General features: G+C 41.7%; 1 protein-coding gene across 11 annotated transcripts in view; it reads left to right on the top strand.

Annotated features, from left to right (window-relative positions):
* The window catches only part of AAK1 (AP2 associated kinase 1), a 187,129-nt gene that overhangs the window by 103,561 nt on the left and 65,454 nt on the right, over positions 1-18,114 (top strand). For all 11 annotated transcript variants that reach the window (XM_068274792.1, XM_068274794.1, XM_068274797.1 and 8 more), the window contains exons 6-9: positions 4,469-4,550; positions 13,716-13,848; positions 15,140-15,243; positions 17,881-17,960. In XM_068274792.1, coding sequence (XP_068130893.1) covers positions 4,469-4,550; positions 13,716-13,848; positions 15,140-15,243; positions 17,881-17,960 — 399 coding nt within the window. The remainder of the gene's footprint in view (positions 1-4,468; positions 4,551-13,715; positions 13,849-15,139; positions 15,244-17,880; positions 17,961-18,114) is intronic.

Genomic DNA, 18,114 nt, shown 5'->3' on the forward strand with positions numbered 1-18,114 from the left:
GCTACATGCAGGAATTTGATCACTTACTGACTTTACGACCGGTGTCTGGCCTAGCTGTTTGTGGGTCTACTAAGTGGGGACAAAGAATGTGGAGTGGATCTGGTTTTTGAGGGTTTATTTCTTCTCTCAGGAAGCACAAACAAACACTCACATCCCCCAGTGCAGAGGTCTGGGCTGAAAGGAGCACTGCTTTCTAAAAGCCAGGCTAATGGATTAAAGGGGCGCTCCAACTCATATCTTGTGCGCATTTATGTATGATTGCGCAGATGGTGGTTTTCCGCCCGTGAATCCGTACTTCACAACCCTTGCTCTCTTCCTCCTCCTCTCCTCCTGAGTCAGTCAAAGCCTTTTTTTGTCACATGTGTAGCTAGGCATAGGGTGACGGTCACAATTGAGGGAAAGTTTAGCAAAGATGGTGATTTTCTCTTTTTTCCTGGACTGCATTGCAGAAGGTTGTTTTAGGGTAAATTTTGTGCAGAAATCTGGCACCACATGTCAGTTTGGTGCAAGATTTGGTATTGGACCACCAATAATGACAGTTAGGGTTAGATGTTAAAAAGAGGGTTGATTATCGAGACATGGGGTTAGGTGAAAAGGTCGGCAACCGTTAGTGTTACCAGCAATTTTTGAAACCTTAACCACTTCAGCCTACAGGGTTGAGATTTTTTTTACATCTGAGCAACTTTCACCTCCCATTCATTTGCCAATAACTTTAGCACTACTCATCACAATTAATTGATCTATATCTTGTTTTTTCCGATTAATTTATTCTAAATCCATTTTAACAGGAATATTAAGAAAGAAATGGAAAAAAATCATTGCTCAGCTTTTGGCCATTATAGTTTGAAATTAATACATGTTACCATATTTTAAACCTATGTACTTTATTTACCAATTTGTCCCGCTTATTACACCATTTAAATTATGTCCCTATCACAATGTATGGCGGCGATATTTAATTTGGAAATAAAGGTGCATTTTTTCAATTTGCGTTCATCACTATTTAGAAGCCCATAATTTAATAAATCATATTGATATACTCCTTTGACATGAAGATTTAAAAAGTTCAGACCCTTAGGTAACTATTTATGTGTTTTTTGTTTTTTTTAATATTGTAATTTTTTATTTTATTTTTTATTAAAACTTGTATGTGGGTGTTTTTTGGTGTGGGAGGTAAACAGGGGATTTTAAATGTTTAAAAATGTATTTATTCAATACAGAGTGTTTTTTGGTGTAGTTTGTTATTTGGCCACAAGATGGCCACAGTCAAAAAGTCCTGGGAGCGATCGATCTCGCTCCCAGGAAGAAGTATGAAAACGGGGAACTTTTTGAACTCAGAAAAGCCGCAGCGGCTGAAGAGACGCTGTCGGCTTTTCTCCGGGGGGGGGGGGGCGATCAGTGAAAGGGATTTATAATCCCTTCCATTGATGACTGGGCTAACGGCCGGCAGCGGGAGAGCACACGGGGGGGGGGGGGGGGGGGGTTAAAGGACCACTATCATGAAAAATTTTAAAATGTAAAATTATGTAAAAGGATGTACAATACATTTCTCCCATAGTGAAATGCGCTATAAATTACTTTTATCCTATGTTGCTGTCACTTACAGTAGGCAGTAAAAATCTAGCCGATCTCACAGATTTTGTACTAGTCCATTTCTTCTTGGGAGGTTCTCAGTATTTCCTTTATTCTTTACAAAAGCACTCTGTAGAAAGGATCTATGCAAAGATGTCGGCAATCCTCCCTACTTGCTTGCACACTATTTTGGCAGTTACGGTAGTACGTGCATTTGAAAATAAGGAAAACCCTGAGAATTCTTTGAGGAGATGGATTAGTCCAAACCCTGTCAGATATTTCATATTTTTTTTTACAACATACATTTTACATTTTAAAAGGATGGTGGTCCTTTTAAAAGCTAAATTTACAAGGATAGTGGTCCTTTAAAAGCTAGCCATATAGTCATAGCCTGATACGCCACACTGATCGATCTCTGTCTGAATGGGATTCGATCAGAGCAGGATTATCCACCAGGCAACCTAGGCAGGTGCTTGGGGCCTAGTGGGTGTCAAGGGTGTCACCTGCCACTTCTCTGACCTCTTTCCACTTCAGCTTACCAAACGGACCACAAGGGGGCCCCAAATCTATTACCTTGTCTCGGGCCCCATTACATCTTAATCCATCTTTGGATTTGATCAGATGGTGATCAGTTCCTACACCACAATCCAATTATGCAAGTGTAGTTCTGCTCGATGCAGTACAACATTGTGTGCCCATTATTACCCACCTTCCCTGCCCCACCCCCCTGTTTATTTGTTTGTTTTTCCCCTCAGGACAGGTCCACTTTAAAGGGAATCTGAAGTGAAAATAAACTTCTGATATAATGATTTGCATGTGTAGTACAGCTAAGAAATAAAACATTAGCAACAGAGACATAAGTCTAATATTGTTTCCAGTACAGGAAGAGTTAAGAAACTCCAGTTATCTATGCAAAAGAGCTTCACTGATCTCTCAGACTTTGATAGAGCTCTGTCTTCTGAAGCTTATTATCTCAAGTGTCTGTCACTGTATTTTGTTTTTCTGCAGAGGAAAGTTCAAAAGTTCACTAGCCTGCTCTGTGAAATCATTTAGAATGCGGAGTGTAATGAGTAAACTGCAAATATTAGAGAATGATGCAATGTTATAAAAAACACTATATAGCTGAAAAGAATAAAAATAAGACTATTTTCTTTGCTACGAATGTACTATTAATTATCCGTACTACACATACAAATCATTATATCATAAGTTTTTTTTTTTTTTTTTTTTTTTTTCTCGCTTCAGTGTCACTTTAATGATGAAGCAGAACAGTGCACAATGCTGCACAGTGTAATCTAAGCACCTGGAGCTGCACAGCTGTGTGGTCAACTTTTAGCATTCCTGGTTAAATATTCATCTCTGCTAAATAAATTACTTGTGGATATTATTCGCTTCACTCCCAAAACACAATTTTACTTTTTGAATTTAAAAGAGATGCTGTTTTCATGCAAAATCTTTCAACACAAGGCGTCGTCCTGCTAGCTGCCTGGTGTTTTGCTAACCTGGGCGGGAGAAGTCACCATTGTTCACCCATTAATGTGAAGGAACATCTGTTTCCAGACTGCCCATAATTCCCCCTGTCTGACCAGCTGCAAATAGAGGCCCTCTGGCTATACAGAGGCCAACGTTTTACAGGCCTCATTATCAGCTGTATTATTTGTGTGGTGTTGAAAGCAGGTGGCTTTGTTGCCAATTAGATAAGCAGCATAGAGGTAAACTGCGGAACATCTGGGCAGTTCAGTCAGTGGAACATCTGTGGAATAAGAGTTTTACTTGCCAGATTTTCATCATTTGAGGAGTTTACGGCAAATGTCGCTCCAGTGAAACTTTCCCATGTTTTAAGTTCTGCTTGTGATGATCCCACTGCTGGTAACAATTTCCAGCAGAGTCATTCCAGGATATGTGTAGCATTCATATACTCGGTAGTAGTTCTTGCTTTTTATATCCTTCAGCTGTAAATCCTTTCTATTACTTTAAATTGTGTGCGTGTATGTCCTGTTTGCTGTGCTTGTCCCTAGAATGGCTGACACCCTGTTGTCACTGTGCTTCCACTACACACTTCATAGACAATGTATGGAGTATGCGTTTGTATCTCCAGCATAACAGCTAAGAAGGACATTGACCTTGATTCATTAAAGGCCGGTAAATGTATTGCGTATTGACAGGGTGACTTCAAATTAGCATGTGCACGCTATGCGCGGTCCTCTCTGCATAGAATGCATTCTTAACTTGCGCAAGCTAATCGTAATTGTCACGCGCTAGCATGTAGCACCACCGCGATAGTACACTACCGTGGCTGCTACTACGTTAACATAGTGCGGCTGTGAGCACGGTAATACTATACTATAATGCTGTTTAGAGAATCAACCCCATAATTAAGTAAACTTGGGTACAGTACATATAGTACTAGTCCTACAATGAAGTTGTGTGAAGTCCCTTTCTATTTTCCTGCATTGTGAGGCAGTCAAACAGCTTGTCAAATACAGCTATCCTGAAATGTTAATAGAAGCCAGAACCCTTTTATCTGACTGAAGAAACAATGCTGATTACATTTTATAGCTGAAAAGCGTAAAAGGTCAAGACTTCTGCTTGTTTTGAAGCTGAATAAAGCAGATTTTTACATCAGACTATTATGGCTACTGTTTAGAAAGCAGTCACTCATATTCCATTTACCATTCCTAAAACACAATTGATTAGCTCATAAGTTTATTTTCAGTTCAGGTTTGTTTTGAAACAAAAATACATTATTGCTTCTATCATCTTTACAAGTGGGGATTTTGAAAAAATAAGAAAAACCTTATACGCGTAGTAGTGTATTTTAGCTGATTTGAGTTTAGATATCAATAACAGTTTTTGTTTGCTGCCTTTATTATAACTGTATCTTTTTTTATTTTAGGTATACTACACTTTCCTACCGGGCTCCCGAGATGGTGAATTTATACAGTGGCAAAGTTATCTCTACCAAGGCGGACATCTGGGTTAGTTATCTCCTCCTCTTCTTCTCTCATTACTACCTATATCTGCATTGTTAAACATAGCAAAGAGCACTGGAGTAACCCATTGCAGGGCGGATCAGTCAAAAACAGTCTTATCAGTCTGCCAACAGCCTGTACTCAGGTACTACTGTCAGAACAACCGCCTAACGGGAGGGTCTGATGGACCGTTGTTTGTAACAATACGGCGTGTGTACGCGCCTTAAAGCACACTAAAACTGTAAGCTTAAGTCTGTATCAAGTGATGATTTGGATGGATGAGAGAAGTTGAGCTAAAGGGAAAAGACAAAGGAGATCGATATCTAGGGAGTTCGACCCAATGAAGTATCTTCTGATCAAACGCTTGAACACACGTGCAAATTTTTCGTCCAGCTATTGTCCAAACTTGGTCTGTTGGGCGTGTGTATGCATGACAAACCACCAGACAAGCGACTGATAACAGGCGGTTTGCCCGTTCCAACAGGTGAATCAACTCACACGACTGTTGGGCTGATATCGAGCAGTTGGCCACGTGTGTACATTATGCGCATGCAAGTCCTTCCACTTGCGTGCACATAATGTAAATGAGTTGGTCGTTTAGTTGGTTTGGCCATGTGGATATACATGTTGTGCCAATGTGTTGTTGTGTAGTTGGCCATGTCATCGGGTTGGTCGTGTGCTTTTGTTGGATGTGTGTACCAGCCTTTACCAGATACTTTATATCGTAGGGTACTCACAATCACTGGTTGCTGATATCAGGCATCCGGTGTCTGAGCTTTGGGGTAAGGTTTTTACAGCCCCTACTGTTTCGGGTATACTGCTCGGACTTGGGTCACTCTCTTTTCTGAGGGTCCGCACTCCACAATTGGCCCTTTGTCTCAGGAAAGATAATAGGGGTTGGGGGAAGGGTGGTTCAGGGAACCCCCTTATAGTGATAGTGGTAATTACTAGGGATACCCCAGTGTGTGGTAGGAGGTGAAGCTGAGCTTAACTTCTCAATCCTAGGACACAAATGATGTGGCTATAATTTGATTATTATTAACTGTGTATTTTGCCAGTCACCTTCACCAGGTGGCAAATCTTTAAAGCGAGTAGCAGTATGTATATTACCACATATATGCTGTAGGGTGAGCACACTGCAAAGGTGAGTGACTTGTGGATTTTGTGTTAAAACACTTCAGTGAAACACAAACTAAAACTAGTATTTACTCTTTATGAATAGTTGTAGAATCCCTACAAAAGTGGAGCCAATATGTTGAGTTCATGTTGCTGTGACATAAGATAGCAGCAGATTTGGTTTTATCACATGAGCCTTATGCCAAATGCACATGATGCAATTCCCCATCCGACTGATGGAAATAGAACGATAACCAAACTGCTTTCGTTTGATAACAACATAGATTTGCAGAAGTTATCATGTGAAAATCCTGTTATCAAGGAACCATTTGGACATGTACACAAGGTGCAACTTCCTGTCACATTACCCGTCGATCGGAGGTGGGAATTGAATTGTGTGCAACCAGCATTAGGGTCCTTTCACACTACGTGATGTGATGTTAGCTATGAAGCACCACATATTGTGTACGATACACATTCCAATGTAACGCACCCAGGAGCACTTTATTGCACGATGCACACGATTTCCTGTCAGATTCATTGTGTAGGAGCCACCCATGTCGCGCTGAAACCGGGCTGAGGCACACTTGCCAAGACTTTGACCAGCGTTTTGCACAGCATTTGAGTTTTGAAAAATGCTCATTCATTCACTTGAAAGAGAAATGCGACAAAATGACTGCGATTTTTCCAAATCGCGGCAAAATTGCCACAAATGATTTTGCTGCGGTTGTGAAAGATCATGCTGTGATTTTTCTGCAGTTCTCATTCAAATGAATGAAAGAGCATTTTTCAAATCTCTGATGCAGGCCAAAACGCCGGCAAGTGTGTAAAATGCAAATGACCGCGCGATCACAACGCTGTGCGCTGCTCTGCTGATACCATTCACTGCAGCACAGCACTGTGCCGAAAAATGCATGCAGCAGTGCAATAGCACATCGCACTGCTACGTAGCAGAGACAGTGCAGTCTGCAGTTCTGAAGTTCCTGCGTGTCGTCATACCATACGCATTGTGCACAGCAACGCATATAGTGTGAACAAGGCCTAAGGCATGAACCAGTACAGGATCTGAAAAAAAGGCTGAGGTAGATTGTAAATCTTGCTGTACTAACCTACGGGAACTTACTCACTCTGCATTTTAATGACTTCTGTTCTTTCAAGGACAACCGAGGTGACATGTGACATGATGTGATATACATGTGTATGTACAGTGCCAAGCACATAAATACCTAGGCTGTGTTCATTTTTTTTCTTTCTCTGCCTGAAAGAGTTAAACATCAGGTATGCAAGTGACAGTTTCTGTCCAGGTCGGGACGGGGTCAGACTGGGTCAGACTATAGCATAACCCTCTCTGATTAGTAATTAGCAAATGGCTTCTGAGAGCAGGAAAGAGATAAAAAGGGTCAATCATTCATAGATTTGAGCTGTGACCTACTTCAATGAATGTGTCATTGAGCAGAGACAATGAACGTGTAAAAACATAAAAACTACATTTAAATATAAAATAAAACTGTGGGAGATGTAAAAAAGTGATTTTTAGGAGGAGGATAGATACAATTGTTTTTCGCATTAGTTTATTTTCACCTCGGATGTCCTTTAAAATAAGAAGTGCATTTATGTAATGCCTTCAGCATTGCACAAAGGCAATAAGTAACACATCTATGTAATGCATTATGCATCCTGAGGCAATGCCTTCAGTCTAGCTTAGCTTATCACATACATACCATGGGATTCTTTACAGACTGTGTTATTGAAGTGGCCAACATTGCTGCCTATTGTGGGATGGATCCAGATGTGGCAATTGAATAACAACTTCCTGTTCTGGGCAGCTAGTTACTGCTGCAAATTGATGGGACGTTTCTAGCAGTCCATTCTCCATAAGATTCCAGGCCTGCAAAGGAGAAATTCCAGCTACTGTCATTTCTTAGGCTACGAACATACAATCCAAAATGCAGTTATTCCTAAAAATTGTCTTGTGGAGCTTTGCACTCGTAGCAATTTTCAGTGAAAGCGGAGCTTTCTTTACTTAGGTAAAGGAAGTGATAGGATTACTTTAAATATCATGTACTAAACTTTTGGCTCAGTAATGACTGATAACTGACAGGTGGAAAACTACATGGTTCAGCTGTCTGTGCGCTAATTTGCCATCTGCTCATCATAAGAAGGTGGAAGATTTGCCAAGCCACTTTGAAAACTCTTTTGCAGCCACTTATCAAACACTTATAAACCACTGCAAGTATACGGCAACCACCTCCTGAAGCATAAGAGCAGAGAGGACTTTCTGAGTTCAGGTCCACTTTAAAAGGAAATAAATATGACAGCCCCCATATCCCTCTCACTTCAGGTGTCCTTTAAGTCTTGTACACATGCATGAGTACTTTCACCCACAGGGATTGTGAATTAATCCCTTTGGCAACGGATTAATGAAGAAATTCTGCACAAATACATTGCTTGCAATGCGTTCTGTTGCTATAGAGGGTGGAGAGGGGCTGACGGCGCATCTCATGATGGTGGGCAGGGTGAGTAGAAGAACAATGGACACAAGAAAAGATATGAAAGGTTCGGTCTGTGCTCCGTCTAGATAATCCATAAGTTGGATCTCTTGCCGATGCAAGGGGGGGGGGGTATCGGGTTGGAAGGTGTTTAGGGGGTACCAGGTGTTGCTATACGCATGCCTTATTCTCGGTAGAGGCTTTCTTGGCCATGAACTGGCTAACGTGTGTGCTTTAGACTTTCGTCTTTCAAAACAATGGTTCATGATTGTTTCAGGTGACCATGCAGTCCGTGTACAGGTGTCTCCTAACGTCCTGCTGCAGCTCGCTGCTGCTTTTTCTCCCCTCTCCTCTCTCCCTGGAGCAGAAGAGGCTACGCAGGAGAGACCATCAGTGTTTGTTCAGAGATCAGTCACCTGAAACAATTATACACAATTGTTTAGGGCAACACAAGTCTACGGTGTGTAACAAGCTTTATACTTCAATATACTGTATATACTCGCATATAAGGCTGTGGGGCGGCGTGGGAGCAGCGGCTGCCTGAACTTCCTGCGCACTTCTGGGATTGCAGCAGAAGTCACCCTTTATTGCATTGCAGCCTCTGTTAACTGGAAGACCTCTGTGGCACCACATTGCACGGAGTGTGTCATGTTCCCTTGCCTCTAATGCGTATGTTAAAAAAGGGTGTCGGGAAAAAAGGGCGCAGGGTTTTAAGCAATAAGCATGAATAACGTTTAAAAAAAATTGTACTATATTTCGTTTAAAAATAATGTTTTATAAAGTTATAAATCATTAAATAATGTGTATGAAATCGGCAATTGTAAGAACGTTAATCTTTCCTGTTTAAAAAGTGAAATGTATAATAACGTTTTATAAAAGATTAATATGAATTTTACTAAAACTATACCTAACCCTACTCTCACCCTGCCTGTACCTACCCCTAACCCCTAGACCCCTCTGGTGGTGCCTAAACCTAAGACCCCCCTGGTGGTGCCTAAACCTAAGACCCCCCCCTGGTACTGCCTAAACCTAAGATCCCCCTGGTGGTGCCTAAACCTAAGATCCCGCTGGTGCTGCCTAAACCTAAGACCCCCCTGGTGGTGCCTAAACCTGAGACCCCCCCCCCCCCCCCCTGGTGGTGCCTAAACCTAAGACCTCCCTGGTGGTGCCTAAACCTAAGACCTCCCTGGTGGTGCCTAAACCTAAGACCTCCCTGGTGGTGCCTAAACCTAAGACATACCTGGTGGTGCCTAAACCTAAGACCCCCCTGATGCTGCCTAAACCTAAGGCCCCCCTGATGCTGCCTAAACCTAAGGCCCCCCTGATGCTGCCTAAACCTAAGGCCCCCCTGATGCTGCCTAAACCTAAGGCCCCCCTGATGCTGCCTAAACCTAAGGCCCCCCTGATGCTGCCTAAACCTAAGGCCCCCCTGATGCTGCCTAAACCTAAGGCCCCCCTGGTGCTGCCTAAACCTAAGACCCCCCTGGTGCTGCCTAAACCTAAGACCCCCCTGGTGCTGCCTAAACCTAAGACCCCCCTGGTGCTGCCTAAACCTAAGACCCCCCTGGTGCTGCCTAAACCTAAGACCCCCCTGGTGCTGCCTAAACCTAAGACCCCCCTGGTGCTGCCTAAACCTAAGACCCTCCTGGTGCTGCCTAAACCTAAGACCCCCCTGGTGCTGCCTAAACCTAATACCCCCTGGTGCTGCCTAAACCTAAGACCCCCCTGTGATAAGCATTAATAAAGTTTTAAAAAAATATTGTGCTGTTTTTCGTTTAAAAAATTATAAATCATTAAATAATGTGTAATCATGAGAAGCAGTTATAAAACATTAAAAGTCTCCGGGCGCCGCTTGTAAAACATTATTTTTCTCTGGCGCCCTTTTTTCCTGTTGGGCGCCCATTAAACGATATTTATTATGGGAGTGAATGGCGGCGCCCTTTTTGTCCACCTGTTTCATGCGCCCAAACTTCCTGCCTCCGCCTCTAATGGCCATTGCAACAAACTGCGGTAGGAGAGAGTACTGCAACGAGACACACACCGCACCAGTGTAAAAGGAACCTAAATGTGTTTCTTCCAGTTTTTAGAAATTGTTATTTTTGCTGAGACTCCTGCGGCTTAGCAGAACCATATCCTCCAGCAGACACTTGCATGCATGCCTTTTATGTGTTCAGCCGATCGCGGCCACTGTGTACTTTTTTTGTCCCCCAGTAACAAAACATTGTTTCTGCCAAGAACCAACAAATCCTGTTTTTCTAGTTGTACCAGGAATTTCTGAATACATTTTTGGTGGTAGAAGCTAGAAGAGTTCCTACTGAGATTTATGTAGAGTTTTTTTTCTACAGAAACATTGCATCGAGTACAGAGTAAACACGATTTGCACTGGTGAATAATTCAGAATTCAGCTGATGGCTCATAAAGTGGTAAAAGCCAGTTACACTTTAATGGTCAGATCGGCCCGTATTAATAGAATGTATAAATCTACCTTAGTATGTTTCACTTAATGCTACAAAACTGAAGGGATTTGTGTGGGCAACTGTGGTCTCCCACAATCCATCACCACTGAATATGTAAATTATCTCTTTATATCCCTGAAGCCAGGCCTAAATCCAGAACTGCTGGTGTATAGCAAGCCTATAGCTTATACATATAAAATGTACAGAGCTACATCACCCCAACGTGCAGAGGGCCTGTTTCAGACCATCTGGTCCTCATCAGCACATGGCAGGGATTAATATGGCTCTATGGGATAGGGCATGGACCAGTAAAATAGTAAAAGCAGCACAGGGTGATCTAGTCCCCTATACTTTCCTAGTAGTTTTGGGTCACCCCGAGCTGCTTGGGTACTCTATTATACTGGTCCAAGCCCCCATCCCATAGAGCCATATCAATCTCTGCCATGCACTGATGAGTACCAACAGTCCGAAACAGGCTGTCTGCATGTGGGGTTGGTGGGGCTCTCTAAAATTTAAAGCTATAGGCTTGCTATACACCAGTGTTTCTGGATGTTAGCCTGGCATCAGGGCTATAAAGAGGTAATTTTCATATTCAGTAGTGATGCATTGTGGGAAACTACAGTCATTTACTTTAAAGAGAACCCGAGGTGTGTTTAAAGAATGTTATCTGCATACAGAGTCTGGATCTGCCTATACAGCCCAGCCTCTGTTGCTATCCGAAACCCCACTAAGGTCCCCCTGCACTCTGCAATCCCTCATAAATCACAGCCGTGCTTTGAGGCTGTGTTTACATCTGTATTATTATTATTATTTTTTTTTTATATAGCGCCAACATATTCCGCAGCGCTTTACAAAGCACAATAAGACGACAAGGGGAACATAGATACAACTAACAAATCTCTATAGTGTCAGTCTCCGCTGCTCCCCCGCCTCCTGCATAGCTCCGGTCCCTGCCCCCGTCCCTTCCCTCCAATCAGCAGGGAGGGAAGGGATGCAGGCGAGGACTGGAGTTCTGCAGGAGGCGGGAAGAGCAGCAGACTGACACTATAGAGATAAACACAGCCAGCTCTGACAAGCTGTTTGTCAGCAGCGTGCCTGTGATTTATGAGGGATTGCAGAGTGCAGGGGGACCTTAGTGGGGTTTGGGATAGCAACAGAGGCTGGGCTGTATAGGCAGATCCAGCCTCTGTATGCAGATCATATTCTTCAAACCCACCTCGGGTTCTCTTTAAGCTGAATTATTGCAAATACCCTCTGTTTTAACAAGGCAAATTTCACTGAGCGTTGCTTTTTAGTAGGAGGGCTTTGTAGTCTCTTTTAGTTTCCTATACTTTCTAGTAGTTTTGGGTCACCCTGAGCTGCTTAGGTATTCTGTTAATGCTTTAAGGAGGTTATGTTGCTTAGTTGCTTGAGTGGCAAGTCTGCAGATGTTAAATCACTGTAGCTGCCACCTCTGCTTTCTCCATAGGCTGCTGCAGACCTAGGACAGGTATTCCACTGTTAGAAGAAGTGTCTTAGCTTTTTTTTTTTGTATATGTCCTTGAGAATAAGTTGCTTGTGTTTGAGGTTTACTGGCTCTTTATTGAGAAGGTGAGGGATAGCTAAAGCTGGATAGTTATACTGAATTCTGAACAACTTCAGACTAGCTATAAATAATAGACGTGTTCTCATTTAAACCAATTTACTTTTTAATGCCTCAATAAAATCTCCATTATTCATTTCAGAGCAGTTCAGTCCCGTTTTCCCAAAAATGTTCTACTGCAGTTCAGCAATATTCTAATAAATGTCACTGATGTGGGGTCACATTAGTAATGAAGTCTGTAATTCCTGGCTGAACCTTTATATATCTGCATTGTACAATAACACAGAGATATTTTAAGGTTCCTGCCATCCAAGCATTCTAATTCAGGAGGGTGTAGATTATTATGGGTCACCCCATACAAGGGCATGCATGATAAGACCACAAGCACATTGTTACTGAATGCCTGCCCTACCTTTACAGTGGTTTTATGGCATCGCCTTCAAAGAGTACTGTTCAGTGAATATAAGCTTTGTGCCAGGGCAGGATTTCTGGGAAGGCCACAAAGGCCCAGGCCGTGGGTGACCGCAGCCCGAGGGGGCGGTTGCATACTGAAGAGGGGGTGCTGCATATGGAGGAGGAGGCTGCAAATTGAAAAGAGAAGATGCAAATGGGGCAAAACACATAGAAGAGGGGAGCTGCTGCACAAGGGAGCTGTACATAAGAGAGAGGCTGCTGTGCATAGATGATTCATATGGATGAGGGGGGCTGCACAGGGAAAAGGACACTGCTGCACATGGAAGGGTGGCAACCAGAATGTTGGCCTAGGAGCACTCAAAGTATAAATCTGACCTTGCTTAGTGTGCATTAAAGGACATCTGAGGTGAAAATAAACTGACGAGAAAAACAATTGAATCTATCCTCAGTCTCCTAAAAATAACTTTTTAAGATATCCCACAATTTTATTTTATATTAAATCTAGTTTTTAAGTTTTTTTCTGTTTCATTGTCTCTGCTCAATGACACCTTCATTGAAGTATGCCAGGGCTCAAATCTATGAATTATTTACTGTTTTTATCTCTTTTCTGCTCTCTCAAGCAATTTACTAACAGGAAAGTGTTTTATGGCTGTAATTACTTATCAGTGAGGGTTATGCTATAGTCTGACCCAGTCCGACCCGGATAGAAACTGTCACTTGCATACCTGATATTTAACTATTTCAGGCAGAGAAAGAAAAAAAAAGCAATACAGCCTAGTTATTTGTGTGCTTGGCACTGTACATACACATGTCTATCTCAGCATGTCACATGTCACCTTCCATGGGGTATTTGGCTGTTTTGTGAGTGGCTTGTGATGTGAAGCTACGCATGAAATCATAATGCAGCTTATTTTGCCATGCCTTCAAAAAGTTTTTATACAGTTTGTACAGTTAATGAATCCCTATCATTGGACTAATCACAAACTAATCAGATAGCATTTTAAAAATATGATTTTTATACATAGGCCTCATATACGTCTTTGTACCCAGCATTACATGCTTTTCTATATCGGTGCTCCTGTAACTGTCCAGTCTTCTCTCTTGTCTCTACCAGGCTCTGGGATGTCTGCTGTACAAGGTGTGTTTCTTTACTCTGCCCTTTGGAGAGAGTCAGGTGTCTATCTGTGATGGGAATTTCACCATTCCAGACAACTCCCGGTACTCCTATGACATGCACTGCCTTATCCGTAAGTAATTGCCCTCAGTCTTAGTGGCTGCCTCTTTGTGGCTGAGGGGGAGGTGTCAGTAATAGCACAGGTCAACCAGCTGTGTATAGTTTTATGCAAGAAAACAAAAGCTCTATGTGACAGCAGAGCAGAGCTTGGCGAGTCCTCAGAGGCTGCCTGTGTGTATTGGGAAACATCCTGAGCTTGCTTTTGCTGGGCATTATATTTTTGGGGAGCAACAATAAAAGACACCGTAAATCAAACCTGAAGTGGAGAAAAAACTTATGATATAATGAATTGAATGTATAGTATGGAGAATGAATAAGCATTAACGACAAAGAAAAGAATCACATATTTGTATTATCAATTACAAAGGTTTTTTTTTTTTTGTTTTTTTACATTTGCAGTTTAAAAACCACAGTCTTTTAAGCTATAAAACAAAGCAGAAATAAAGACCCTTTGATCTTTCCTGCAGTAAAACCTTATCTCAAGCTGTCTCTCACTGTAAATTGGCTGTTAAAGTGCATCAGAAAACAGGACTGTATTTGACCCAGTGTGTGGAATAGCTCAGAGAAGCTCTTTTGCATAGATAACTGAAGTTTTTTTTTTTTTTTTTAAAGGATACCACAACTGAAATGTGACATAATGAGATAGACATGTGTATGTACAGTGCCTAGCACACAAATAACTATGCTGTGTTCCTTTTTTTCTTTCTCTGTCACAGTGTGACCCTCACTGATAAGAAATTCCCCTTTTTTACCTCTTTCTTGCTCTCAGAAGCCATTTTCTGCTAGGAAAGTGTTTTATAGTTGGAATTTCTTATCAGTGAGGGTCACACTGTAGTCACTTCCTGTCTGAGTCAGGACTGAGTCAGCCACTTACATACCTGATATTTAACTCTTTCAGGCAGAGAAAGAAAAAAAGAAACACAGCATAGTTATTTGTGTGCTAGGTACTGTACATACACATGTCTATCTCATTATGTCACATTTCAGTTGTGGTATCCTTTAACTCTTCCTGCACTAGAAACAATATAAGACTTTTCATTGCTGCCAATGTTCTATTTATTAGCGGTTCTACACATACAATTCATCATCTCATACGTTTATTTTCACTTAAAGTTTGCTTTAATGTCTTTGCAATATTTGGACGCACTTTACCAAAATGGAATTTAGTTCTTATTTTAATAAACTCAAATGTAATGGCGTTTATTGTTTCATGCAGTGATGGCTAGAAGTAGAGGCAGAAGAATCCTGGAAACTGCATGAAATGTGAATGTTTCATCCTGTTTCTGTTTGTCTCTTTCTCCCAGGGTACATGCTGGAACCAGATCCAGACAAGAGGCCTGATATCTACCAAGTCTCCTACTTTGCCTTTAAGCTAGCAAAGAGGGAGTGTCCTGTCCCCAATGTACATGTAAGTGACAGTATTTGGCTCTTTATATGTGGTCAGGTGGCACAATCTGGCACTTATGCATCCTTTCTACAATACTTTGAAGCAGCACCAAACCAGAATACTCATAATTCATGCATTTCATCTGTGTATCAGCATCCCCTCTGTTACAGATTACCCAGCATGCTCGCAGTGATCCAGAACTCCTAGGAGTGTGTAGGGGCTAAAAAGGACCAAAAAGCCCTCTTACTAAAATGTTATGCAAAACTAAAGATTGCCTTCTTAAAGGGAACCTAAACTGAGAAGTATATGGATTTTCCTTTTAAAATACCAGCTGCCTGATTCTCTTGCTGATCCTGTGCCTCTAATACTTGTAGCTACAGCCCCTGAACAAGCATGCAGATCAGGTGCTCTGGCTGAAGTCCGACTGGATTAGCTGCATGCTTGTTTCAGGTGTGTGATTCAGCCACTACTGCAGCCATAGAGATCAGCAGGACTGCCAGGCAACTGGTATTGTTTAAAAGGAAACATCCCTATCCCTCTCAGTTTAGGTTCCCTTTAAAACAGAAGGTATTTGCAATTATTCAGATTGGTGTGAGCCTATGATGTCTCCCACAATGCATCACTGCTGAATACTGTATGCAAATCATCCTTTGTTGTCCCTGAAGGCTAAACACACCTGCTGGAACGTAATGATATGTCAGCTTGTTAATTAGTTGGTATGCGTTAGTGTGCGTTGGTACGCGTTTTTTCCATAGCAGTGCTATTAAAGAAAACCTGAACTGAAAATTAAAAGTCAAGATAAATATACACAAGTCATACTTACCTCCCGTGTAATCTACTCCTCAATCTCTTTCTCCTCTCCCGCGTCTTGTTGGTCCACTGTGATCAAGGGAATTCTCCATCCTCCATTTTGAAAATGGCCATTACCCCATAACCGCTTTCTGGTCAGCACACTGTTAAACTGTAATATCACCCACTTGAGCCATAGGGAAACCTAGACATTACTTGGCACATCAGTTGTCCTCTCAGCTATAACGGACAGCAACTGATAAATAACTGACAGCAACTGATATATTTCAGTTCTGACAAAATGTTGTCAGAACTGGAAGGGATCATTGTCAGAAGAAAATGGTGAGCTTCTGAGAGGAACTGACGGTGAGGTAACTATGTAATGTTCATTTGACGTTACCTCATGTGTTTATTTTAAATAATTTTACTCAGTACAGGTTCCCTTTAAGTGTGAAAGGTGCCATAGGAAAACATGGGCATTACTTTGAAAATCCGTTTTTTCTTTCCGTTTTAACTGAGAGCAACTGATTAAGTGTAAAAGGGCCCTTACCTTTCTATTCTGTGTGCCTAACCCAAACCAGTGCTTCCTTTCCGTTATTTTCAGTTAGGTTAAACACTGCACCAAATCCTTTGCAGTTCATTACAGTAAAAGCTAGTGTGGTCTATCTCAAACATGGACTGTTGGTTATAGCCATCACCTTACCAGTATTCTATGCAGGGAGTCTGATGAGGAATTAGTCATTCTACAGTTAAAGCATATGCATCCATTTCCTTTTTTCCCCGCAAATTTTTGATTGGCGGACTGTTCTGTATGTAAAACTCTGTGCTGCTAATGATGGCATTCTAGATTCTAGTTTAATTTTGCCTATACTGACAGTCCCCTAATTACAAATAATTTTTACTAATTGTTTTATACAGTTGGTAATAGTAGGAGGTAGGACCTGTACACAGTCCCATCATTTACCTCACTGTCGTGAATGCAGCAAATATGCTAGCATAATACTGCCCCTAACTCTCTAGTAAGGCTGCATCTGGAACATGGAATTCAGTTCTGGGCACCGTATTACAGGAAGAATATAGCAGTTTTAGGTGCAGAGACGCGCAACAATGTTGATTAGAGGGATGGAAGGTCTCAATTACTAGGAAAGGTTAGACAAACTGGGCTTATTTAGTCTGGGGAAAAGAAGCCTTAGAGGAGATCCAATTACCATGTATAAATACATCAAAGGGCAATATAAAGCTTGGCAAATTAGCCTTTTGTCCCTAGGCTTGTGCAAAGAACTAGGAGACATGATCTGCGCATGGAGGAAAAACGATTTACCCATTTATTTGGGAAAGGGTTCTTTACGGTAAGAGTGATTAAAATGTGCCATGTATTACCACAGGAAATAGTTATGGCAAATTCTATATCTGCTTAAAGGGGGCCTTGGATGCTTTCCTTGCGTTGAAAGACATCCATGGCTATGATTACTGGGTAACTTCCCATTGTGTTTATTTTTTCTGGTTGGCACCTGAAGTCGGGAAGGAATATTTTTCCCTTTTGGGGCTAATTGGACCATGCCTTGTAAGGACCTTCCTTTGGATCAACTGAGATATGTGAGGGTGCAGGCTGGTGTTGTACGTTATTTTTTGGTTGAACTTGATGGACGTATGTATTTTTTCACCCAAATAACTATATAACTATGCCATGAAACTAAGCAATGCAATTCCTATGTAGTGTACTGTGCTGTTAGCTACGTCTCGGTCTGTAAGCACCCTATAGAATGATATGGCAGCTTTTGAGATAATTGATGGGAGTTGAGAAATTATCTTAATACAAACGAACATTAGTGAATGAGATGTTGATATTTCCGTGGTCTCCTTTCCTAGGAATCTGTTATCCCAGCAAAACTGCCGGAACCAGTGAAAGCGGGGGAGGCTGCTGCTAAGAAAACCCAACCTAAAGCCAGGTAAGTGTCTCTTGTGCTGCAGGCTGTTGGATCTATTTGACTATACTCTAATTCCGTGCATTGGTTGAGCTCTCCTTGGACATTGGCTTTCATGGAAGAAACCTTGTACTATTTTCTTTGCACTAAACTATTATGGTTGCCTTGTAATGACAGA

This window comes from Hyperolius riggenbachi, chromosome 3 (genome assembly GCF_040937935.1).
Source record: "Hyperolius riggenbachi isolate aHypRig1 chromosome 3, aHypRig1.pri, whole genome shotgun sequence".
Classification (NCBI taxonomy): Eukaryota; Metazoa; Chordata; class Amphibia; order Anura; family Hyperoliidae; genus Hyperolius; species Hyperolius riggenbachi.